General features: G+C 37.2%; 2 protein-coding genes across 4 annotated transcripts; both read right to left on the bottom strand.

Moving 5' to 3' along the window:
• Positions 1-3,582: 3,582 nt before the first annotated feature.
• mpdu1b (mannose-P-dolichol utilization defect 1b) lies at positions 3,583-7,599 on the bottom strand. The gene is made up of 7 exons (XM_066681293.1): positions 7,448-7,599; positions 5,569-5,634; positions 5,319-5,451; positions 5,030-5,115; positions 4,499-4,617; positions 4,284-4,394; positions 3,583-4,030 (listed from the first exon to the last, which is right to left on the bottom strand). The coding sequence occupies exons 1-7, from the start codon at positions 7,572-7,574 to the stop codon at positions 3,908-3,910; spliced, it is 765 nt and encodes a 254-aa protein (XP_066537390.1). The 5' UTR covers positions 7,575-7,599; the 3' UTR covers positions 3,583-3,907.
• A 566-nt stretch (positions 7,600-8,165) lies between these two features.
• Positions 8,166-24,145, bottom strand: LOC136707546 (butyrophilin subfamily 3 member A1-like). Of its 3 annotated transcripts, none has more exons than XM_066681681.1 (9): positions 24,016-24,145; positions 12,295-12,438; positions 11,683-11,766; positions 11,291-11,548; positions 11,074-11,202; positions 10,854-10,905; positions 10,532-10,558; positions 10,411-10,437; positions 8,166-8,951 (listed from the first exon to the last, which is right to left on the bottom strand). In XM_066681681.1, the coding sequence occupies exons 2-9, from the start codon at positions 12,415-12,417 to the stop codon at positions 8,443-8,445; spliced, it is 1,209 nt and encodes a 402-aa protein (XP_066537778.1). In that variant the 5' UTR covers positions 12,418-12,438; positions 24,016-24,145; the 3' UTR covers positions 8,166-8,442. The 3 variants fall into 3 exon arrangements, with proteins under 3 accessions (XP_066537778.1, XP_066537779.1, XP_066537780.1); XM_066681682.1 differs by lacking the exon at positions 24,016-24,145 and adding an exon at positions 23,881-23,993; XM_066681683.1 differs by lacking the exon at positions 24,016-24,145 and adding an exon at positions 13,102-13,113.
• Between the last annotated feature and the right edge of the window lie 1,333 nt (positions 24,146-25,478).

The raw sequence follows: 25,478 nt of genomic DNA, 5'->3' as shown, positions 1-25,478 counted from the left end.
ATTGCATTAACAAAATCTCAGTAAAACTGAATTTACATTACATTGCATTCAATAATATTATAAATTTGAATTGAACTTTATGTTATTAAGTTTAAAATCTGCGGCGAACCGGTCTGTCATACAAATGTCTGGCTGTTATCAGCAAACTCCCCCGCATAGGTAGGGCAGTGGTGCATTCCATGATTAAAAGATATGAATGTAGAAATGCGCTTGCTGAGGTGGGGGGAGATAAGCATTTGGGCCACACACTGTTGAGATCTGGACAGCTGTGCTTTGAGAAAAGCCGACAGACCTCACCACTGGAAAAATCACCTTCAAGAGTAGACCTCCCAAGAACACACAGGTGATAAAGCACAGTTTTGATTGCGCTATCATACACTTCCCTGTTTAATCCTGATTTTACGGCAAAATAGTGGAGGTGAACCTCTCCCTCCCTAGTCACTTTTATAGTGTCATGGTTTAGCCAGCTTATGTGTAGTAAAACAATGGGCACACATGTCATCAGCACTGGGTGACACTGTTAGAATATAAAAAATGTCTAAATATATCTGGTACATATTATCAGAGTATGTATTAACAGTCATTGACTGTAATAAAGTTTTAAATTGTCTAGCATTTGTTACTTACCTCAGCAATCCAAATGGCCTCTATAAGCAACATAATCATAATAACATTGCGTCGTCAGGAAATGTGTTTCCATGGTCAAACAGCAGCACAAAAGCCTAAGATCACTTTGTGTAATGCCAAGCGTCAGCTGGAGTGGTGTAAAACATGCCACTACTTGACGTTGTAGCAGAGAAAATTGTGCTCTGGTGTGATTAATCGCATTTCATTATCCGTCTGATGGATTAATCTAGGTTTGGTAGAGGGCACTACCTACTACAATGTATAATGCCAAAAATAAAGTTTGGTTCACCAGGAATAATAGTCTGGGGCTATTTTTCAGGTTTTGGGGCAAGGCTCCTAAGTTCCCATTAGAAGTCATTTTAATGAAAGCATACAAAGAAATATAATACAATTATATGTTGTAAAAACAGTTTTGGGATGGCTCGTTCCTGTTCTAGCATGACAGTAACATGACAGCTTTCACAATGAACACTTTTAGGACAACGTGGAATGTTCAATGTAAACAAGGTCTTCGGGTCAGCATCCTTGCATGACCTCAACTCTAAATAAATGCCCATATATTTTTTAATGGACTTTTCAAGAAGTTCAAATACATGCAATAGTCAGGAGTTAATTTATTTTTGCCAAATAACGTACTTTTAAGATCACACTTACAAGACATTCAATATATTGTGAATAAAACAGCTTCCACAAACTGCAAAAGAATATGGTACACATTCATAATTAACTGAATTAACTAGGTGTCAAATAATAAGTTAGGAAAAGTATTGGGCCCAGTCAACTAATGAGCTATTCAGCTGTTTTTTAATGATATCTAAGGAGAACCCAGGGGGGGTTGAACATAATTTTCTGAACGTAAACACAAAAGGAAAAATGCTGGAATATTGGAAAATATTTATAAATTTAAATAGAAACTTTTAATTTAAATTTACTTGAGTAATATTTTACCTAGTGTATTACTGCTTTTAATTAGATACTGGATTTGTATAATTCCATTAGTGTATTTAAAGGTGCTTTAATAAAGATTATAAAAGCATGCTCCCTGAACACTACAGAATTAAACCAAGTTCTCACATAGTGTCCACAAGTATGTGTCCAGAACTGATGGGTTATTGATTTTTTTTTAAATAATCTTTGAATAATTGAAAGGAAATCAAGATATAATGTTAACATCCTTGCATTGTAGTTGAGTTCAGCACTACATTTTATTAAAAAAAATTGTGACACCAGTGTTGATGTATGAGTTCACACAGCATACTGGCTTTTTTTTTTTTTTTTTTAATAAGAGTGCTGTATTTGCTGTTCACGTCAATGCCTTTCAATTATCTGTTAGTTTAACCAAAGTAACACCCGGACAATATATGGTATTACACACTGTTCATTTAAGAACAGCAGTTTGGTCAAGATTGCAACAAAATGTCTGAAAGTGCCAGGGTAACCTAAGAGAGTTTCGTCTGAACGTTGTTTGTGTTTTTAGCAAGCAGTTACTCTGCTGCCATCTACAGGCAAAAGTAAGTCAAACAACCGAACAGGCCGTTTCTTTGGCTAAATTTGCCACAACAGACAAATGTGTTTTATGGCAAATTCCATTTTAATTCAGCAGACACGTTTGTATTTTTGTGGAGACAAAACCTTCAAAAAGATTGCACATTTAGAACTTCCCTCAGTAATAATCTGAAGCTACAACAGGGGCAACAAAACAGCCTTAAAACACTTCAAATAAAATTTAACCCAGACCATTTACATTTCTTCTTTCATGGAAATCACTTTTTCAAAATTGAAGTCTTCTATAGTTTTAATATATTTCCTTAATGGATTGGACTGTGTTAATTATAAATTATAGAATACTTCATGAAACTGATGGAATTCAACATACAGACCTATATAACTTCTGTTTGTAAATACCATTATCATACAGTTAGTAAACTGATTTTAATACACATTCCAAAAAAGTGTCCATCTTTTTTTATTTCTATAAATATAAAAAATCCATAATCTCACTTGAACACCTAAACCTTACTTTTAATACAACATGAAGCCCAAGTTAGAATTAGAAATACAATGCTCTTTTTTGGTGCTAAATGAACCACTCCAGATTAGTTCAAATGTGGTCTCCGCAAATGATGCTCCACTCCAAACAGTCCTAACAACCTCTGACCAACATTGGTCATCATAAATAAAACCTTTACTGGAATGGAGATGAGCGGCAGGGTTCATACAGTAGAGCCACGCAATTTCCGAAATCCACTCCCACTGTCCCACCCCCTACCTAATATTAATATTTTAATTGGTTCTGCCTCACACAGTCATGCTTATTAGGTCAGTGCACAGACTATTTCAGAAGAGTTTAGCGTAGCATTTTGAGAAGTGGCGAGTGGTCAAATGCTTCACCTATATCTTTAAGTGCAGATTGCCTAGGTTTTATTCAAAGTGGTTTTGGACCGATTCTTTTGGTTAATCATTGTGAATATTTGCACATTACAAAAGTACAGCTGAACTTTTCAGATGGTGTTTATAAAAAACATGCTAAAAGATTTTGACATGACAGATAACATGAAAAGAACAGGAAAAAAGCTAATTCCCAAAGTGCAATTTATATTTATGTGGAAAAAAACTTGCTGGCGGCATTCATGGTCAAAGCGGTCACATTTTATCTGACTATCACTTTCATTTAGGCTGCTCTAACTTAGCAGCTCCAAACCAGTACTTCTAGAAAAAACAGCAAAGAAAACGACATTAAATACTAGAGATGGAGAAGTTTTTAAAATATTAATCAACCAGAGCCCCCTCCAGAGTGTGTTCTTGCCTTGTGCCCAGTGATTCAGAGTAGACACACCGCAACTCTGAACTGGATAAGCGGTTACAGACAATGAATGAATGATAAACAAGTTCTTTCCCTGAGTTAAGAACATGACAAAAGAACAGGACAAACTGGACAAAGCTATGCAAATGATGTAAATGGAAAAAATATATTTTTTTAATCAGGGGTCCATCATTTTGAAATAGTTGTTGGTCCTATAGTTCAAGTCACAACAGTGCACTCTAGAGAATGAGCATGATAATGGGTGTCAACCCAAATACAGTACTGGGCACATACATCTCCGCACATTTATTTGCTCAAAGTGTGCGCTTCCCAACACAGTGGAACCTGCTGCTCTAAACAACCAATATCAAGTCATTAACAACTGAATATTTTCCATTATCAGAAGCATATTCAGGAGTTGTTCAGAGCAGTATGTTGACTGGAATGGATTTTAAGGTATTAGGTTTTGTGACTGATTTATTCTGTCTTCTTCTTAAGAGCTGGACTGACATTCCAGTAATACAAGACTTGAGCAGCAATCAGTCCATTACAGCAGGAGGAGATGATGTATGTGAGAATCATTAGAGAGTCACCAGTCTCCTGCAATAAAAAGAACAACAGAGAGCAAGTTATGAACCTAAATGCACTACACACTGTATCACTGTTATTACTGCTTTCTGGGCCTTCTAAAAAGCTGCACTCTCCATATTCTTACATAAAAAAAATAGAAACATACATAGATAAACAACCTTCTTTCACATAAATGTTCTAACTTTACCCTGCAAAAATATCTTCTTAACACACACTGGGGGATATTTTATTTTACAATTTGGAGTGTGTTCTGTAAGTGTACCTGCACTGTGGTGAATATGCGAGCCAATGTTCCAGCAAAGAGCAGAAACACAGAAATGGCTGACAGCTGTCCTGTATGACCATTTCTGTAGTTTGTACTAGCTTGAATGAGCTAAAAAACAAACATTAAAAACGGTTAACAGTTAACCTTTAATAGATCAGTTTTTAACTTACATTTCCAACTGGTTTAGCTGCCTTTAGTTAGCATTTACATACCCGTCCAAAGACTATTGCTGGCATGTTGGAGGCTTGCATGGTCGTAACAACAGATAAGGGTGTGAGAGGAGAAATTAGAATAGACATCACACAAAAGTAGATGGCCAGAAAGACTAAACCTGGAGGACAGTGACAAAAACAAAAAATACAGAATATTACAGCTACTGTAAAACCACTAAAGTCCTTTAATGATAGCGATGTGTATTACCAAGAGACTAAGAGTTTTTAATCTTTTAATCTATATTGGTTAGGCAAACTGACTTCTCTGTCTGTATGTCCTGATATGGATTGGCACTGTATCCTGGGTGAAACCCTAGTGCCGGATGCAGTCCTCCATGTGGACTGGTTAGTCATTCCTGGTTGAGTGCATGTCATGCGCGTTAGTGTGTGTGAATGTGTTTATTAAATAATGAATGGAGTGGCGTTCTGTACGGTGTTGATTGTAAAGAATTTTTGGGTTTCTAGAAAGGCGCCATAAGTGTAACAATAAATACATAATTAACAATGTCTGGCTAAGATCAGTCTTTGTACCTTTGAGGGTGCATCCTCTATAATGCTGGATAAGAAATCCAATAGTCATTGTCTGCAACATCAGGAATAAGGCCTCACCCCAGGCACTGTGGATAAAAAGATGTAACAAATGCCTATTGCTTGAACTGTAACTCAGTCATAGTGAACTCTGTAGAATAATTATTTTCTTTAAAATTTTAATTTTAAATTAAAAGAGGTTTGCTGCTAGGATGACATCATGAATGCAAGTGCATGTTGTTAGCGCAGAGTACACAAAACTGCTTTGCTGATGGTTCATATACATGCCTACCTGAAGGGGAAACCGTTGGCAATGCTGTAGGCCATGGTGCCAGTATTGGCAAACAATTCCAGCATCACTGAGTTAAAACTCAGTCCTTCTGAACTCTTTGCACCGATCAGCTTTAAAATCTGAGGCAGCTTCACTAAGGAGAAAAAAAAACAAAAAACATTAATAGAACCAAAGTGAATGCAGATAAAACCTTACCCGAGAAGCAGTGAAGCACAGGAATTGTAGTCAATAGCGGTAGATTTTCTCTTACCCAATACAGAGCCAAGGATGATTCCAATACCCAGGCCTTTGCTTATAATTGTCTTCAGACAGTCCACTGTGGGAGGTATAAAACTATAGTTAGGGACTCTCTAGATTTGAGGAAGGCCCTATAGAAGATTCTTAAAAGTTTGTGAACCATTCTGCCTAAATCCAGCTCCAAAGAATTTGTACTCCACCAATCCACACTTAGACAATCTGAAAAATGGACAGATACATGGAAATTCAAGGCTTCTGTTACTCTCCTGAGGAGTGGAGAGGAGCCATCAAAATCACTCCAAGAGCAAAGTGTCTAATGAGCTCGGAGGTCACAAATTAACCCTGAGAAACTTTTAAGACAATAAAGGCCTCTCACACTGGCTAATGTTAATATACATTTGTCCCCCATCAGGCGAACCCTGAACAAAAATGGCGTGCATGAGAGGGCTGCAAGGACAAAGACACCATTCTCTAAACCGGACACTTATCCATGTGCAGTTTGCTGAAGTTAATATTGACAAGCCAGAAGGCTACTGGAAAAGTGTTTTGGGGAAGGATCATGTCTGGAGAAAGAAAAGTTAATTCCAGAATAAATTCCTTATTCCATCTGTGAAACATGGTGCTGGTAGGATTAAAGTTTGGGCCTGTTTTCCTGCAACAGGGCCAGGATGATTTAACCAATGACACAACAGTGAATTTCACAAGAATGGGCATCATTATCTCAGTCCAATATCATTCTACCAGAATCACTACCTAAAACGGCCCTCACACACCATCATCATATTAATTTGTGGATATTAATTAATTTACTTTACAATAAAAATTTAAGACAATTATTGCGTAAATTACTAAACAAGCATCACATACAAATGCATGACTGAAATTAACAAAAGACACCTTCAAATGAAAAAAATAAAATAAAACTAACATGACCATGTGTTAGGGTTTATAAACAAAACATATCACAAGCAAAATAAGCAGTCAGTATCATCGATTTGGATTTTAATGTTAATAGCTGCAGTTCCATAGACAGTCTTAAAATGAAAAATTCAGGCACCCATCTTACATCACAAACATAAGGAACCAATCTCATCACTTGCGAGGCAGGCCATTCCTTGCAAGCTTGAACTTTAGTTGAGCGGCAGAGTGAGGTGAAGATAGATGTGGGGACTAATTGCATTTTCATAGACCCACATGACCTGATTAAAGGGGAATGTGCAGAGTTACAGCTGAACCACATGAGGAGATAAGAGATGTTATTCCTGTTGAATAATATCTAAATATTTCGTTTTAGTGGGTTTAATCTATGTCCAGACGTGGGCTTTAACACAAAGCGAAAAAAGAGGGGGTGGTTGTGTAATGAAGAGAACAGGGATTCTTTTAGACATAGTGTATGAAGTGTATGCTGTATTACGAAGTCTAGCCCTGTTTACGGAAACAAGCGAAAATAAACGAACTGGTCCTAAGCTCTCATCCAATGAGAATGTGCCCTGTGTAAATATACGCACCTAAAATATTCATAAAATACAAACAACACCTGCAAACTCCTTCCGTAGTATTCGGTAGCATCGTCACAGACAAGGCACGTCTATGCAATTATATAAAATTAATCTTACAAAAACCAGGAAAAATGATATTCTGTGAGAGGGCTGAGACTGCGGACTCGCTGGTAACTGCTAAATTGAGCTAGCGGTAAACCCAAGCGTGTTTATTTCTTATTTCTTTATTAATACGCCACATTTGTCTCGGCGACTGAGCTTTACAACACTGAGAGGTTTTCATTTTCTGGGATTATTCCCCAAGTTCACTTCAGAGTCACTGACAACTCAACAGCAACATTTCTGAGACTGAATTGAAAACAAAACCTTTCGGTCATAAACAATCAGTCTTACCGTGCAGAAAGTTAAAGTTGAGGAAAAACTCATCGTAACATTTTTCTGGCATCAAATAATTCAACAGAAAGTCTTTTAAAGGATCCATGAAGGAGGTCTGTTTCACTGCTGCCTCGGACGCCGCCATTGTACCGACTGCGCGGGTGTGACGTCACACTGTCGGTTCTCCTCTGAAACACCTCCGTATATATACAGTTTTGTGCTCTTCAATTTCGCTAGAAACGTTCATCTGAAGATTCTGCACAATATTCTCAAATGTAATAAAAGTTTTAGAGTTCTGTTCAAAGAAACATACATTTTAATATAATTTTTTGCGTCATAGAATAATTCTTATATAAAGAGTCATTTATGGTAAATGTTATTTTTATGGGTAAATAATAGATATTTAGTTAGGTTAAAAACTTCACAAAGACAACCTTGAGATACGATCGTATCTTAATACTATTAGAATGATAAAACATCAAAATAGAACCAGAATATAATATATGATACTATGATGAATAGCTCATCATTATTTCTCTTACATAAATTGTAATATTAGGTATTTGTTATTTGTTTTATTATAATGTTTATTCGTGTCATTCTTATTCCACTTTTCATATCAAGACATTCATCAAATATTTGTAAAATGCTGCATTATATTTATTAATGTTTTTCTGGACAATTCAGTATACTCATTGTAGGTAATCTAATGATACTGTACAATGCCGCCTTTGTCTTTAGTCCTTTACAGTGTACTGCCTATAATAATGTAAATACCCATAGCTTTTTGGTTGTCTTGATGTCAATTCAGAAAATCTGAAAGGCTTTACATTAACATTAAATCAACAACCAAAGCTGATGAGTATATTTGTAATGATCAGTCATTAAAAAAAAACTTTTTTCTTATGAGAGTACTATAGATAAATTTCAAATGTCAAATTTACATATATACATGGGTGGAAATGAAACATGATTTGACACTGTCATTTGCAATTTTCAGCAAATCTAGTCATTTATGTGTGGATTTTCAGCACAGTGGAGTCTAGACACATGAACATGGGGAAGAGTGCTTCCTTAAAAATGTGTGTAAATGTGTAGATGTGGAGTCTCCTCTCAGCATCATAAAAGGATGTCTGTCCTTCCTCATAATCCACGTAGACTCCAACCACCTGAAGCTCTAGAGACTTTGGCAGGTTGGTGGGTGGGTTAGTGCAGGCCCACAGATTCTTTGACCCATTCCAAATAATCCAATAGCCATTTTCTGGAGCCATCTGAAAGTTGCCTTTTCTTGGAGCAGATGCAGACGCTACTCCCAACCTCCAGCTTCTATTTACTGGTACCACTACTTGCCAGTAATGCCTTCCACTGGAGAAGCTCTTAAGACCTAGAACACAGGATAGTTCGTCGAACTTCTGAGGATTTTCCTGTTGATCCTGAGGGCGCTGTCTCTCATACACTTCCCGTTTGTCTTCAGACACACACAGCCATGGATGGGCAGTACGAGAATCTAAACGCACATCAGCTGGTGCAACACATTAACAGATTTTGTTGATTCTCAGTGTATTGATGGTACTAATGCATATGTATTGTATGTATATGTAGGGGAGGTGCATTTATATGGATACACCTTAATAAAATGGGAATAGTTGGAAATATTAACTTCCTGTTTGTGGCACATTGGTATGTGAGAGGGGGAAAACTTTTCAAGATGGGTGGTGACCATGGTGGCCATTTTGAAGTCAGCCATTTTGGATTCAACTTTTGTTTTTTCAATGGGAAGAGGGTCATGTGACACACCAAACTTATTGGGAATTTCACAAGAAAAACAATGGTTTGGTTTTAACGTAGCCTTATTCTTTCAGGAGTTATTTACAAGTTTCTGACCACTTATAAAATGTGTTCAAAGTGCTGCCCATTGTGATGGATTGTCAATGCAACCCTCTTCTCCCACTCTTCACACAGTGATAGCAACAGCACAGGAGAAATGCTAGCACAGGTATCCAGTATCCATAATTTCAGGTGCTGCACATCTTGATGGTATGGTGTGGTACATGGGGTACAAAGATAGTGGGGCTATTCATCAATGGAAACCTCAAGGCCACTGGATATGCAAAATTGCTACATGATGATCTTTATGCACTGAAGCTGGCACGTTCCCTGAGTTTTTTCCAGCAAGATCGTGCACCACCACATTATGGGTGTCAGGTCCGAGCATTCCTAGATGAACAGTTTCCTGGAAAGTGGATTGGTCGTCGTGGGCCAGTTGAATGGCCCCCAGGGTCTCCCGATCTGACCCCCTTAGACTTTTATCTTTGGGGTCATCTGAAGGCAGTTGTCTACGCTGTGAAGATACGAGATGTGCAGCACCTGAAACTACGGATACTGCAAGCCTGTGCTAGCATTTCTCCTGCGGTGTTGCTATCAGTGTGTGAAGAGTGGGAGAAGAGGGTTGCATTGACAATCCATCACAATGGGCAGCACTTTGAACACATTTTATAAGTGGTGAGAAACTTGTAAATAACTCATGAAAGAATAAAGTTACGTTAAAACCAAGCACATCATTTTTTTTCTTGTGAAATTCCCAATAAGTGTCACATGACCGTCTTCCCATTGAAAAAACAAAAGTTGGATCGAAAATGTCCGACTTCAAAATGGCCACCATGGTCACCACCATCTTGAACCCCCCCCCCCCCCCCAATATACTAATGTGCCACAAACAAGAAATTAATAACACCAACTATTCCCATTTCATTAAGGTGTATCCATATAAATGGCTCACCCTGTATGTATGTAAAGAGGGAAACATTTTATTCCAAATAATATCTATTGGTCCATTTCTTCATAAAATTTAAATCAAATTTGAAGAGCACATATGTTGCTTGTGTTAAAAACAAAACAAACAAACAAACATACAAAAACATATCCATGAATAACTGGATATGCAAGATTTTGTTCCTATAGTAACAGTATTTGTTTATTACCTGATGCACTCTGAATCCACTGCCAAGCTTTATGGAAGGAATGTTGAGACAAATTTAGAGCCTGTGTTATTATGATTACATTCATGCCACAAATCTGTTCTCATATTATAATTTTTCATACCTGAATTAGGAATGTATTTCTGAGAGCCTAAAAACACAAAACAAACACAAGACGTTAAACAATCAGAAAAGCTAAATGGCTGTAAGTTATAGAACCTCTTTATTGTACTATAGAACAACTATTCTGCAAGGTTTGTTCCCGCACAATTTTAAACATTTTTGGCCAAATAGTTCATATTGCAGGTATTTCTAATAATATGAACATTTAGGCACAAGCTACAAAATTTGAATATTAATAAAATACCAATTATGTGGATATTCATCATTAATTGTAATGTAAACAATCTTCATTAATGTAAGTCCTGAAAAATGTGAGTTCTTACCTGTTTTCCACATTCTCTGCTTGGCTGACAACCATAGTTTTGAAATGTCCTCCTGAGTAATAAATTAGCAGAATATTAATAGATAAAAAAAATATAAAATACAAGTACTCTCAAATTTTAATATATATATATATATATATATATATATATATATATATATATATATATATATATATGCATGTGTAACAAGCTACTGCCCAGCTCTGACATCTTTTCTTACCTCAGACTGCTGTGAGAGCAGAGACCACACCACAAATTCCAGGAAGGGAAGAAGTCCAACTACTTTCAGCTTCTCCATGCTGCGATTACTAAGTATCTTTTGTAAGTCATCATCTGTTAAACCTAGATTCTGTGTAAACCACATAGTTTTTACATTAGTAAAGTACAGTTTTTGTAGGGTTATTTTACCAATTAGTTTGTATTTATTTCTCTGTAACCTCTGAGACCATCTGCAGTTCTTTGGCCCACTTCATGATCATATCTTTGTTTTTTGAGTAGTCAGATACATCTGTACTCTTCACACTGTGTGTAGGCTCATCTGGAACACTTCCTTTTATTTTTCCCCTTGGCAGGTTGAGGCTGGTCAGTTCTTTGGCCCAGGATAGAATGAGACTCTTGCTCTGGTCCACACTAACGGGCTTGGTGGATTTATCCTGAGGATCATTGTGTTTTTCCAACATATGTTTCTTCCTGCCCTGCGGGAATGAAGTATGCAGAACCAGGTTATTTCTTCATGGACAGTCCTTTCATTTTGTAATGTAATACTACATAAATAATGCCTGCATACTATCTTATTTCATTAAATGGAAGATAGTAATATGGCCAATACCTTGCTTATATCTTTAGCCTCCTTGGCCATGTCTGTCAGAAACAGGGTGCATTCTTGCAGGGTTTGAATTTGTCTCAGGCCCGGCTACAGAAGGGAAAAGGTTCATTTTAACAAAGCCTATATGTTTGTCAGTTAGAGGTATTTTCTAAAGAATAAGTTCTGCTTCTTTAACTGTGCATACAGAGATTATTGCATCACCATGGAGTTAGCCCACTGGAGAAACTGCACATGAATCTAAGGACACATTGCCCAGTGCCAAGTATCAGCTAGCGGTATAAAGTCAGCTAGAATATAAAGTCCCCATCTTTTATAATTAATACTTAATCATCTCACTAATACTCTTAAGGTTTAGTGTCATCAAATTCTCACAGTTATGTTCCAGCATCTAGCATAAAGACTTTGCAGAAGAGTAAATGGTGCAAAAGAGAACAAACTAGCTATTTTATTGTGTATTAGATATTTGAATATTGTCAAACATGTAAACCCTACTGAGATGTATACCAGTCATTGTTCACAGTAAAAGAATAAATACACTACCCTAATTTAGGAATCAAAAAAACACAAGCAATAAAGTGAAAGGCTGCAGCAGAAGGAAGTCCAGAGTGTAATTACCTTGTTACTGAGTGTTGGTTTAGTCCATGGTACAGAATGAGTAGCTGAATGTATAACTTCTGGGTTATCTGGGACATTCCAAGACATACTTGAAGATAACTTTTCCCATTTGTTCAGAAACATTGTCTAAGGAGAGTTAAATATCTGTAGGGGAAAATTTTGAAGTTCTCCATGTTTGAAATGTATGAAAACACATTCAGAATGTTTTGATGTAAACTAATTAATCATTGAAATGATGAGATGATGGTGTTATTCATAACTGTTTTAAAGTAATAACTTCCTGCGTTGTAGGTTACAGAATCATAAAACTCTTGAGATTTCTGAGTTGAACATATTATTAAAACCCTCTGAATGTGCTTTCTTACATCTTAGGAAGTGAACGATCTAGGGATCCTAAAAAATCTAAAGAATTCACTCCTAACTTCTGAAATACTCAGATAACAATGTACATTGACACAGAATCTATTAACAAATTCAGAAATGTTCATCAATTACAAGGCTATACCTGGCTGTACAATACAATACATACAACATACAGTCTTTAAAGCCACAGTTATCTTTTATAATTCATACATACTTTTTGACACATGAAGGGATCAGTTTTTTTACAACTGTCAAATAACAGAGAAAGTCTTAGATAATTGTAGTAGTTCAGCTCAACACTAATATAAACATGTGCAATGATAAGAAATTGAGTTATCTAACATTCTTTATATCACTAATTTTATGATTAATCCCAAAGAAAACTTACAATATTGAAAAGAACAAAAACATAAAACACTGTTTCCTTAGAAAATAAAAACATACCTCTACACCTGCTGCTGGCGCTGAAAACAAACAGGACACTGTGGCAGTGGACTTTGACAGAGTATCGTATAATGTTTATGAATGGTATGTGTTATATGGTTGTTAAGGAAATAAGGATGCTAGTCTGTGTCAGTGTTATGAGCTACTTGTTATAATGTTTAAGACATGTTCTAAATTTTCTATATGCAGTCAGGGAATATAATTTATTACAGCAAAAGATCATAGAAATATGAATATATATTTGTAAAATGATTTGAATGAATGGTTTTTATGTAAAGTTACCATTTTGCATTCAGCACCCTCCATAATTATTGGCTAGAAGTGTTTTGGCTTCTAATAAAGTCATTTAAAAAAAAGAAGAAATCTAAGCTTTAATTCAACTGCCTTTATTTGGTTGAAAAATCACACATTAAGAAACAAATCTTTTGAATGAAATCATGTGTGCCACAATTATTGGTGCCCCTGATGTTAGTATTTTGTACAACCTCCTTTTGCCCACAAGACAGCACTTAATCTTCTCCTACATCTCTTCACAAGATGAAAGAATACAGAAAGAGGGATCTTCAACCGTTCCTCTTTGCATAACCTCTCTAAATCATCCAGAGTCCTGGGTCTTCTCCTATGCACTCTCCCCTTCAGCTCACCCCACAGGTTTTCTATTGGTTGAGGTTGGGAGACTGAGATGGCCATGAGAGGAGCTTGATTTTGTACCTTGTGAACCATTTTTGAGTAGATTTGGCCACATGTTTAGGGTCATTATCTTGCTGAAAGACCCAGTGACGACCCATCTTCAGCTATCGGACAGAGGCCACCAGATTCTGATACAAAATGTCCTGATATTTCAAAGAGTTCATGATCCCATGTCCTTACAAGGTTCCCAGGCCCTTTGGAGGAGAAACAGGCCCACAGCATCACTGATCCTCCCCCATACTTAACAGTAGGCATGAGGTGTTTTTCTGCGTACTCATCCTTGGTGTTACGCCAGACCCACTTAGAGTGTTTGTTGCCAAAAAGCTCTATCTTGGTCTCATCAGACCAAAGCACACGGTCTCAGTTAAAATCCCAGGACCGCTTGGCAAACTCCACCCGTTTACGCTTATGAGTGTAACTCAGAAGAGGCTTTCTCCATGTATGTTGGCATGTATATAGCGCCTGATGGTTGTTTGGAAGACCTCGTAACTCCAAGATGCTACCATTTGATTCAGTTCTCTTACAGTGAGCTTTGGGGAACATTTTACTTCTCTTACCATCCTTCTCACTGTGTGTGGTAGCAAGGTACATTTACGTTTTCTTCCAGGCTTGTTTGTCACAGTTGCTCTGACTGTAGATAAGGGCATCTGCAGGTGAGTGGCTATTTTCTTGTAGCCATTGCCTGATTTATGAAGGTCGACACACATCTGTTTTACTTGAATAGTGTGCTCTCTTGTCTTTCCCATGTTTAAGAGTGAGTAAGAGAAATAGGCCTCTGTGTAAAGCCATATGTACACCCCAGGGAAACAGGAAGTGATGAATTACTAATTAAAGGTTCCTAGATACGTTGATCCACTTTATAAACTACAGTAGAAATGACAGAAATAGTGATGTGTCGGTCGCGAACGAACCGGTTCAAAGAGCCGGCTCTTGTAAGTGAACGATGAGAGCCGGTTCCCGTCTACGACCGAGCCATTTTTTTCTAAGGCTTGTCATTAAACCAATCAGAGAACAACAAGCAAAGCTGAGACACTTGGTTTTCCTGAATGCCAATCTGCCTTCCAAAAAATAGTTGAAGAAAATGTTAAATCAGTTAAATGTTTTGCACTTTGCAGAGTACAGTGGAACCTCTACTTACGAACCTGATCCGTTCCGTGACCCGGTTCGTAAGTGGAAAAGTTAGTTTCTCGAGTGAATTTTCCCCATTTAAAATAATGGAAAAGCAATTAATGCGTTCCAGCCCCCACCCCGAAAGTCACCGTTTTTGCACTGATATATGTTTACAACACTCTCAAATGAGTAAAAACATACATGTAGCATTACTAAAAATAAAAAAGAAATACAATTAATTATTAAAATTTATTGGAAACAATAATAAACGACAGGCTGGAGGTGTAACTGGCTATATGACGGGAGGTGGGGGGGTGGAATAACGGAGAGTAGGCGGGTGAATGTGGGGAGACGAAGCGTAGATAAGGCTTAACTTAGCACGAATTTCGATGTCTGCTATTTACACTAATGCTAAATTGCTAAAACTACAATTCGCTAATCTTAAAAGCTCTATCTTGGTCTCATCAGACCAAAGCACACGGTCTCAGTTAAAATCCCAGGACCGCTTGGCAAACTCCACCCGTTTACGCTTATGAGTGTAACTCAGAAGAGGCTTTCTCCATGTATGTTGGCATGTATATAGCGCCTGATGGTTGTTTGGAAGACCTCGTAACTCCAAGATGCTACCATTTGATTCAGTTCTCTTACAGTGAGCTTTGGGGAACATTTTACTTCTCTTACCATCCTTCTCACTGTGTGTGGTAGCAAGGTACATTTACGTTTTCTTCCAGGCTTGTTTGTCACAGTTGCTCTGACTGTAGATAAGGGCATCTGCAGGTGAGTGGCTATTTTCTTGTAGCCATTGCCTGATTTATGAAGGTCGACACACATCTGTTTTACTTGAATAGTGTGCTCTCTTGTCTTTCCCATGTTTAAGAGTGAGTAAGAGAAATAGGCCTCTGTGTAAAGCCATATGTACACCCCAGGGAAACAGGAAGTGATGAATTACTAATTAAAGGTTCCTAGATACGTTGATCCACTTTATAAACTACAGTAGAAATGACAGAAATAGTGATGTGTCGGTCGCGAACGAACCGGTTCAAAGAGCCGGCTCTTGTAAGTGAACGATGAGAGCCGGTTCCATTCTACGACAGAGCCATTTTTTTCTAAGGCTTGTCATTAAACCAATCAGAGAACAACAAGCAAAGCTGAGACACTTGGTTTTCCTGAATGCCAATCTGCCTTCCAAAAAATAGTTGAAGAAAATGTTAAATCAGTTAAATGTTTTGCACTTTGCAGAGTACAGTGGAACCTCTACTTACGAACCTGATCCGTTCCGTGACCCGGTTCGTAAGTGGAAAAGTTCGTTTCTCGAGTGAATTTTCCCCATTTAAAATAATGGAAAAGCAATTAATGCGTTCCAGCCCCCACCCCGAAAGTCACCGTTTTTGCACTGATATATGTTTACAACACTCTCAAATGAGTAAAAACATACATGTAGCATTACTAAAAATAAAAAAGAAATACAATTAATTATTAAAATTTATTGGAAACAATAATAAACGACAGGCTGGAGGTGTAACTGGCTATATGACGGGAGGTGGGGGGGTGGAATAACGGAGAGTAGGCGGGTGAATGTGGGGAGACGAAGCATAGATAAGGCTTAACTTAGCACGAATTTCGATGTCTGCTATTTACACTAATGCTAAATTGCTAAAACTACAATTCGCTAATCTTAAAAGCTCGAGGGTCAAGAAAACGAGAGAAAATGGGTCAATGACTCAAGTCTGGGCGCGCTGAGAGATTCGCCTATTGGGGTCAGTGGCCATTTCCAGCTGCCGGCTTGGTGGAGGCTCGGGTTAGTTTCTAGAGTTGTGGTTCGTTGGTGGAGGCAAACAAAATATTCAAATGCCTGGTTCCTATCTTGGAAAGTCCGTTAGTATAGGTTCCATTGTATTTGTTTATTTTATTAATAAGAAATGGATGATTATTTAATTTAATAAGCTATTTTGTAATACCTACCTTTTGGGTTCCATTGGCTATATTTCAGAGTTTACAAGTGATTTTTATTAAGGTGATTAAACAAAAATCCAGTTATTTATACAATTGAATGTGTGAGTGCAATCAGTGAGTTATTACAAGACAGCCATAAAAACAATTGGCCATTGCAACACATTATTTTTAATATTGAATAATAATAATATATTGTCCATATAGTCATGTACAATGTAGGTAATATTGTTCTGTACCAGTGGAAAACAAAAGGTAAAACAAAGAGCCATTTAGGAGCCGAAAGAGCCGGCTCTTTATGAAGAGCCGAGCCAAAAGAGCCGGCTCCCCAAAAAGAGCCGAAATTCCCATCACTAGACAGAAATGTCATTTTTTCTTTTTTTCCACTTGAGTTGAAGGTTGCTTTTTTCAATTTTTTTTAGATTGAGATTATGCTTCTACAAAAAATAAATGTATTTATTTTAAGGCTTTTAACACATTTTAATTAGGGGTGCTAATAATTATGGTGGGTGCTATATACAGATATTTACCAATGTTGGTATTTATATAAAGTATATGATTTTGAGCAGAATGACTGAATGTAACATTTTAAACAAGGTACAAACAGGAAAGTCAATCAGAAGTGTCCATGTATATCAGCTCTCGTGTTACTTATCTTTCACAATGTTGCTAGGTCAGGCCTAGTTTTGCTCTCTGTATCCACCACCATGGAACATCAAAACAGGGAAATGATTTGCTTTAAGACCCATTCACCAGTTTAAGTGCTTATCTTATTTCATAAGGAAAAAGTCAAACTTAACACAAAATCCTGCGCCCCCTGATTAATCTCAACTCTAGAGGGCGCTGTTTGAACACATTTAAACTACAATACGCTGACACGAACAGTTTGTACCTCATACCGTTCCGTAGCAAAGCAAACTGTTCCCGTTAGTCTCGAGTCACTAGGGGTCAGTAAGGAGAAAATGCTTAGTAATCCGCTCTCAGTGTATAAAACATACCCTCAGATTTGTAAACTGAGCTCTCATCGCCTAGTTTTGTTTATATTATCACATTACGCGGCCACTATTGACCCAGAGAGTGTATGGCTTTGTAAACAGGAATAAACAACTGCTGAATACATGTATCCCAGTGAGATATCGTCATATCACACCCAACCACCCATCACCAATGTTTTTTTCAGTAGCTTTTCACACACACACACACACACACACACACACGGCTTGAATGATTGTTAGCTAGCTGACAAATAAATATTTAAGAAATAATAAATATATCACCCAGTAGGGTCTTTTATACAGATCCGTGATTACTGTTCTGCTAAGTAGAGGGTAGTTTATCACTTAAATAAAGATATACTGTTTTGCTAATTGTACAGTTTTGCTGAATTAATACAGTTGCAAAGTCGAGGGTACAGGTCATTAATTGAGAGCACGGATTACTAACCGCGAGTACAGATTTTAATCTTAATATATTTATCTATACCCCTAATGGCGAACATTACAATTTGAAGTATGTGATTTAAATATGGACAAGCAAATATAACTCTTTGGCCAGAAGGAAAAAGGTTCACTAATTGTACAAAAGGTATCCTGAATATTTAACATTTTTAGGAATTTAAAAATGTATTTTTTAAATCACATTGTGGGGTGTAGGGCGAGGTCTGCCTTGGCAAAATTATTTGAAAAATCTTTTAATTGTGGTTAATTATATTGAAATATTTATGTGATGGTGTTTATACAGTTAACTATTCTTCACTTGCAAACAGTCATAAAGTCAGGTGAAAATGTGCTAAAAAACTCTAAAACAGTCATTCATGCAAAGGAAATAAATGATCAAAACCTGTCATTAAAAAAACTATTTAAAACCATAATCTTTGAGGGAAACAAATGCAAAATGTTTTCCTGACGGTTGTGGCGATTGAACTGGTGATCTTGCAGTTCCAAACCTGCTACTAAATATTAGGCCATGACTACCCTGATTAATTATGTCTATTGCTAGTTCAGCCCAAAATTCACCAATATCATACCTCTGTTTAGGTTTCAGAAGCACATAACTTCAAACATTACCACTTGACCAAAGGAAGAAGCCTTGATCAAAGTGACAGGGCTAATGTGTGAAAACTATCAGTCTTGACTTGTGGCTTGTACAGACCACAAAACACTGAAAGTAAAAGTAAGTGAAATAATATTAAGGGCTTAACGTTGCACCATGTGAGGTCTTGCCAGCAGACTTTGCATTAGTGCTTCAGAGCCAAACAGTAATTCTACAACACCCTTCCCTTTAGCCTCACCCTCTTTCCCACCTAAATCACACCTCCTGTCTTCAATTCTCCTTGTTGAGAACAAAGATTGAATATATCACACTAACACACTCACAGCAAACTCATAATATCTGTAACAGCTAATCATGCTAGACACTCCAGGATACAGACATGGAACATTATGATAATACAAATCATATTTACTTGGTGCTTTGCGCCCAGTGATCCCAGGTAGGCTCCAGACCCACTGTGACCCTGAACTGGATAAGCAGTTACAGACAATTAATTAATTAATTAATATTTACATGGTGCTTTTTATTAACCCAAAGCGCTCCCAGAGATTCACAAAACATCAACACAAAAGATACAAACCAACACAGAATATAGAAGTCTATGAAGAACCAGAGTAGTTCATGTGCTAAGGGGACTCTGTGTGAACCCAGAGTGTAGTCATTCTCTGCTGATGTGAAAGCAGTGCAGTGACGGTGCAGAATCTCCCTCTTTGCAGAAGTCAGCATCTCATTTGAATCCTTAAATGGTGGAGTCGGTCACATTGAGGGCAAAACAAATGAGGGGAGGACCCAAGTTTCCAGAGGGCAGGGCTATCTGTCATCCCTGGGTTGAAAACAAGGCCTTGAGAACAGCAAAACAGAGCGGTGTGTGGTTTCTTTCTCTACTCTGCTCTTAACTCCACTACTCCCTTACACTAAAATAATTTTTTTTTAATGATACATAAATGTGTAAAATCTGTATAGTGTACCTTAATAGTGTACTTTTAATGTAGGTGGCAACAGCTGTTGCAGTCATGACTTGTGTCACTGTCTGTGAGGAGTTTTGTGCGTTCTTCATATTTCTGTGTGGTTTTCTGGTGTTCTTGTTTGCTCCCAAAATCCAAAAACACATGTTGGAAGAAGATTGACTGCTCTTAAGTCCATATTGTTTGAGCGATTATGTGAGTGAAAATCTAAGTTATGGACTGGCACCCTTTCTAGTCTATGCTTTTGCCACATGTTGTGATGCCTAATTAAAAAGCTGATGTGCTGAGGCCACTATAATGTCCCAAACAATGTAAAGGAAGGGTAAAGAAATGGTTTAAAGATAAAATAAGAATTTGAGGCTGATTCTAATCAGTTCTTGTCTGTCTATAAGATCAGTTTAAATTTTTACTTTGTACTTATTTGATTTACGCTGAATGATTTTGGATTGGGTGTCACTTGACTTCATATACCAAGGTGAACAAACAACACTATTAAATAGAGGTGCACATTATTGAATCACTTTTCACAAACGCTTTCCTGAAGTGAGTAATAAAGCTTAGGACAGCTACATCAACCATTACAAGACAATCAAGAGGGCATCAGTGAGTCTTTGATACCAATGACCCTGTCTCAGTTTACCCAGTTGTCTTTCCTTTGATGTCTGGCATAACAACTGCCTACAGAGAACACTCCAGAAGACCTGCTGTTTTAAAGATGCTCTGACCAAAACATTATGACACCAATATATCAAGAATTATAGACGTATGAAGAATTATTTCTATTTCAATCTACATCCCATTAATATATTCAGTTTAGCAATGTTATAGGCAGGCTGTATTTAATCTGTTAAAAAAATATTGGAACTTTATCAAAGCTTGTTTATTATCTCAGAGCTTGGTACAAGCAATAAAATTATACTGCCAGTTCCTGGTTGGTTACATAAGATCAGATGTGGGTTCACAGTTAGTCTTATAACCTTGATGTAGAGTATATAATTAATTTAAGACCTTGCAAAAAATTATCACAGTAACAATGTCATGACAAAACCACACATCTCTATTTTGCTTTACATTTTTTTGTGTTTGCTGTTGTTTACACTGTAACTGAAACCCTACTTGTATATAAATTCTCCATTTACTTTAAATTTGAGTTAGGAACGCTTTTCTCTCTTTTGCAAAGCTATCAGTTTGGAAACAGATTGATTTTCCTTGACAATACCATTATAGGTCAACTATGAATGAGATCTTCTGTTCACCAATGATCAGGGTCCAGTGTTCTATCCAGAGTCATGAGAACAAATCACCTGTTCAGTAGATGAAGCTATTTTCAGCACGTTACTGCTTTTAATGTGCACATAAATTTTTTATGATCAGACAATGTCAGAAACAACAAGTGGCCAGGGAACATTTGTGTCTTTTTGACAGCTGAGAAGGTTTACACATTTAAATCTTATATAGATAAACTCATAGCAGGGATTACAAAGAATAAAACTTCATTTAACACATTAAATTGCATAACTTTCTTGACCATTATGAAGTAAATGGCTTGATACACTAATTTAAGTTTGAGTTTTGTGTTCACTTTACAAAAACTGTGAATTTACTCAATGTTCTTATACTTTCACTGTGAAGTGATTTTTTTTTTTGAAGATGGTTCCATCAAAACCATACCTGTTCTAGCAAACAAAATACAAGTAAATCTTAATTTAAATATCTTAATCATAATTCTTTTCTTCTGATGTGAATAAACACCTAAATTAATTGTACTGACCTTACATTTGAAAAATGTTGATTTAGATGCACACTCTCACATATAGTCATGAGTTTTTGGTAAATACTGAAAGAACAAGATCACATTTACGACTGGCTGGATTGAGTTTCCTCTGTTGGGTTGCTGGGTGAGAAGTTTATCAATTCAGAGTAGCTCCTTCATGTTGAGAGGACTCACTTGAAGTAGGTCCAGTATCTGATAAATATGGCCCCTGGACACATCCCACTGGAGATATGTCATACATGGACGAGGCCTTAAGGTAGACCCAGGACTTGCTGGAGGGATTATATCCCTTGAATGCCTTGGGAATGCACAGGGATTGTCTAGGACAGTGGTTCTCAATCTTTTTAGACCAAGTACAACCTATTATCAAATCAAAGCCTCCAAGTACCACCTACGAATCCTATGTCTTGTTTGAATATTTGGAATTTGCATGCATTACACAACCTTGTTCTAAAATAATTACAAAAAATTATAGAGCAAAAATAAATATTTAGGCTTAAACTGAATGTTTTATACACAAAGTGATTTAAAATGCTGGGAGATCACGTTCCTTCCCTGGAAATAAGAAGTGGACTGCACCAGCCCTTCATTAACAGACATACCGAACTACCACTTATTTGTAGCCAAATTACGCTTTATTATGAAAACTGTGAAACATTATGTAGTTTACACATCAATATTTTTCAGTTTCAGATTTTCAGTTATTTATTCATTTTTTAATTAAGAAGTAAGTTTTACAAGGTCACCTGACCTACCACCATTTGCTGTTTCATGTAGCACAGTTTGAGAACTGCAGGTCCAGGAGGAATTACTTGAAGTTAAAAGCCCTTTTACCACTGCAACCCAGAAATGGACTAAGAAAAGATGATGACGAGGATGACATTGTAAGTGTTGATTATCAGACATGACACTGATTCGTTATTCTAATTCTAATTCTAGTTTTTCCAGGTTCTCTGATTACGTTATATTTAGCAGTTATCTGCAAATCATTAAGACCAGAGGTCCAGAGTCCATCTCTTTTCCAAGGACACATGTCCATTAATATGCACCTGCACACAGTCAGTTGAGAGCACTCTGGTGTCTAAAGTGATAGACTTGCTGCCAGGCTCTTCAAACAGAAACCACGGAGAGTGAAAGTACACCATTCACTATTTTCCATCCTCTATTCACTGTGGCTGTTTTAAAGACACACTGCCAAATATATTTGTGTTTATATGTATATCATGCCTAAGGCAATATTATTTCTGATTAGGGAGAATAGTGAATAAACAAAAACAAGATAACATCACAGATATAATAAATAGATTCAGTTTCAAATGCAAGATACATTTTGACCACTGATACCATCACACTCACACTGCTATTTCTCATAATTCACTATGAATACATTACAGTCAACTTCTGTAAAGTTGATTGTAACATAATATGAGTTTGTCTTCATCTCACAGTGAGAGTTGGCCACGCTAAGGCATTTTGGCCTATACATGACAGGGTTAGTTTTAACATAGTGTTAATAATAAGCCTCCCAAAGTAAACACTAAATGAAATCCTTAACCCCACCCCCACACACCCCCTTAAAGTCTTTTAACTTTTTACAAAATCCTTTAGAAGAGGCACTCTTTCAGTCATTTGCATCAACGATAGTTTGTGGACCTTCTGGAATGTGTTATTCACAAATTCATCAAACAAAATGTAGATTTATAAAAAATAAATATATGTTTCAGTTTTATCATCCCAATATTTGCATCTTTTGTTTTCATCTTGTTTGAATAGCCATCTACATTTAATAAACTCTGGTAAAAATATCTGGTGTTAGGGTAAGAACCAAAGCAAGGGTTAGGCCTATGGACAGCTAAGTTTTATTTAGTGGCTATTTAGTTGAATATTAGTCATAATCATGATAAGCACTGTAGATGCTATATTGATCTTTATTACAAAAATGAATGAATGAATTATACTTTATTAAACACCAACACAATGTTACCTTTTTTAAATTGTAAATTTACTTAAATATTTATTTAACAAAAAAAGGAAAAATAAATATTTTCAGTGTTTTAAATGACAAACTTAAATCTGTTTGTTAACTATTGTGGCAGCACATAATTTAAGAGGTTCCAGGGTTGACAGCCTCCCCCTTGCTAGTTTTAGGGGTATTTTGGGGGATTTATTGTGTTCATTTGTGTCTATGTGTGTGTGTTTGGAGTTATGTAGTGAAATGTGTGGGTGTTGGGAGCTCACAGAAATGAAGAAATCTGTCTGTTTGCTTGTAGTTCCCCTGCATCTCTCCACATACCACATTCAAATGAATGTTTCTTATGCCCTTTAAAGTCTTCAGTGAAGGTTGTTACAGAAGCAGTAATAGCCCAGTCTCACCTTGTCACAATAGTGTCAAAAATGGGATCCATCCAGTGGGTCCTTGATGCAGAGTTTGAAGTGTGAAAAGAAAACCCCACAGATGGCTGTATGTAGATGAAAATGAACATGGGCAGTAATGGCTCAGTCTTGTTACCCCGCCCCCTTCAAAAAAGGTTGGTATCAAAATAAGAGTGAGAAAAATCATGCCACAATTTTTTTAAAGAATTACAAATTGTTGTGACAAAGGGTTTTGTGACCATCGAGCCCTCAGGTGGTATTGTTGGAGAAACCATTATGCTGCTGTGATGAACAGAGCCATGTGGGCTCAAGAGTACTTTGGAAAGCATAGTCACTTAACACAGTCCACTGCTGCATCAAGAAATGCAACTAGATTTTGTATTATATGATGAGGAAGCCATATATTTATGCCACAGAAACGCTGGCAAAGTTATCTGATAAGGACTGAAGCACAGTTCTGTGGTCAGACGAGTCCAGTTTCAAATTTCCCAATGTTTTTGGGGTGGCAACAGTGCCCACATCATGTGTGATCTTCAGATATGTCAAGGTTCCATTGGTGCAGGTCTATATTAGCAGGACAATGCCAGGCCTCCTTCTGCATAAACTCAGCCACAGACACTTCACCCCAAAGTAAACAGAGAATTTAATACTTTCAGCTGGACTCTGTCAGATACGTTCTGATCGATTTGTAGATCAGAGTATACCTACTCTGAACCATTTTGTACAGGCTCTATTACTGGTCCAACATGAACATGTCAAAGTAGCGGATTTGTAATTGGTCCTTTTTCGTCTGAGTCAAATTTCTTTCCTGCAGTAATAGCCACGTTAAGCGGTAAAAGTTACCAGACTCTCCTTAGAGACTCTGGCAATGTGAAAGTACTCTGGCTTCATTAAGGGCATGTACTTGACAGCCAGACAACAGTGACAACAGAGTGTTGAGCATTTTAAGTCATGTATACAGCAAGGATGTTCAAATATTTTATCTTGCATAACAAATTTAGATTAACATACAGATTTCATTTATTCATTCATTGTCTGTAACCGCTTATACAAGTCAGGGTCATGGTGGGTCCAGAGCCTACCTGGAATCATTGCAAAAACACACCCTGGAGGGGGCGCCAGTCCTTCAAAGGGTGACACACACTCACACAGTCACTCACACCTACGAACACTTTTGAGTTGCTAATCCACCTACCAACGTGTGTTTTTGGTTTCCTCCAGGTGCTCCAATTTCCTCATACGGTCCAAAAATACACATTGGTAGTTGGATTGGCTACTCATATGTGTCCATAAGTGTGAGTGTGTTAGTGAATGTGTGAGTGTGTGTCGCCCCGTAAAGCACTGGTGTCCCCTCCAGGGTGTGTTTCTGCCTTGCGCCAAGTGATTCTGGGTAGGCTTCGGACCCACCCTTGCGCCAGGTAGGCTCTGGACCCCCCGCAACCCTAAATTGGATAAGCGGTTAC

Source organism: Hoplias malabaricus, chromosome 9 (assembly GCF_029633855.1).
Source record: "Hoplias malabaricus isolate fHopMal1 chromosome 9, fHopMal1.hap1, whole genome shotgun sequence".
NCBI classification, from domain to species: Eukaryota; Metazoa; Chordata; class Actinopteri; order Characiformes; family Erythrinidae; genus Hoplias; species Hoplias malabaricus.
Note: the sequence above shows the minus strand (reverse complement) of the source record. Positions and strands in the feature narration are given on the sequence as shown.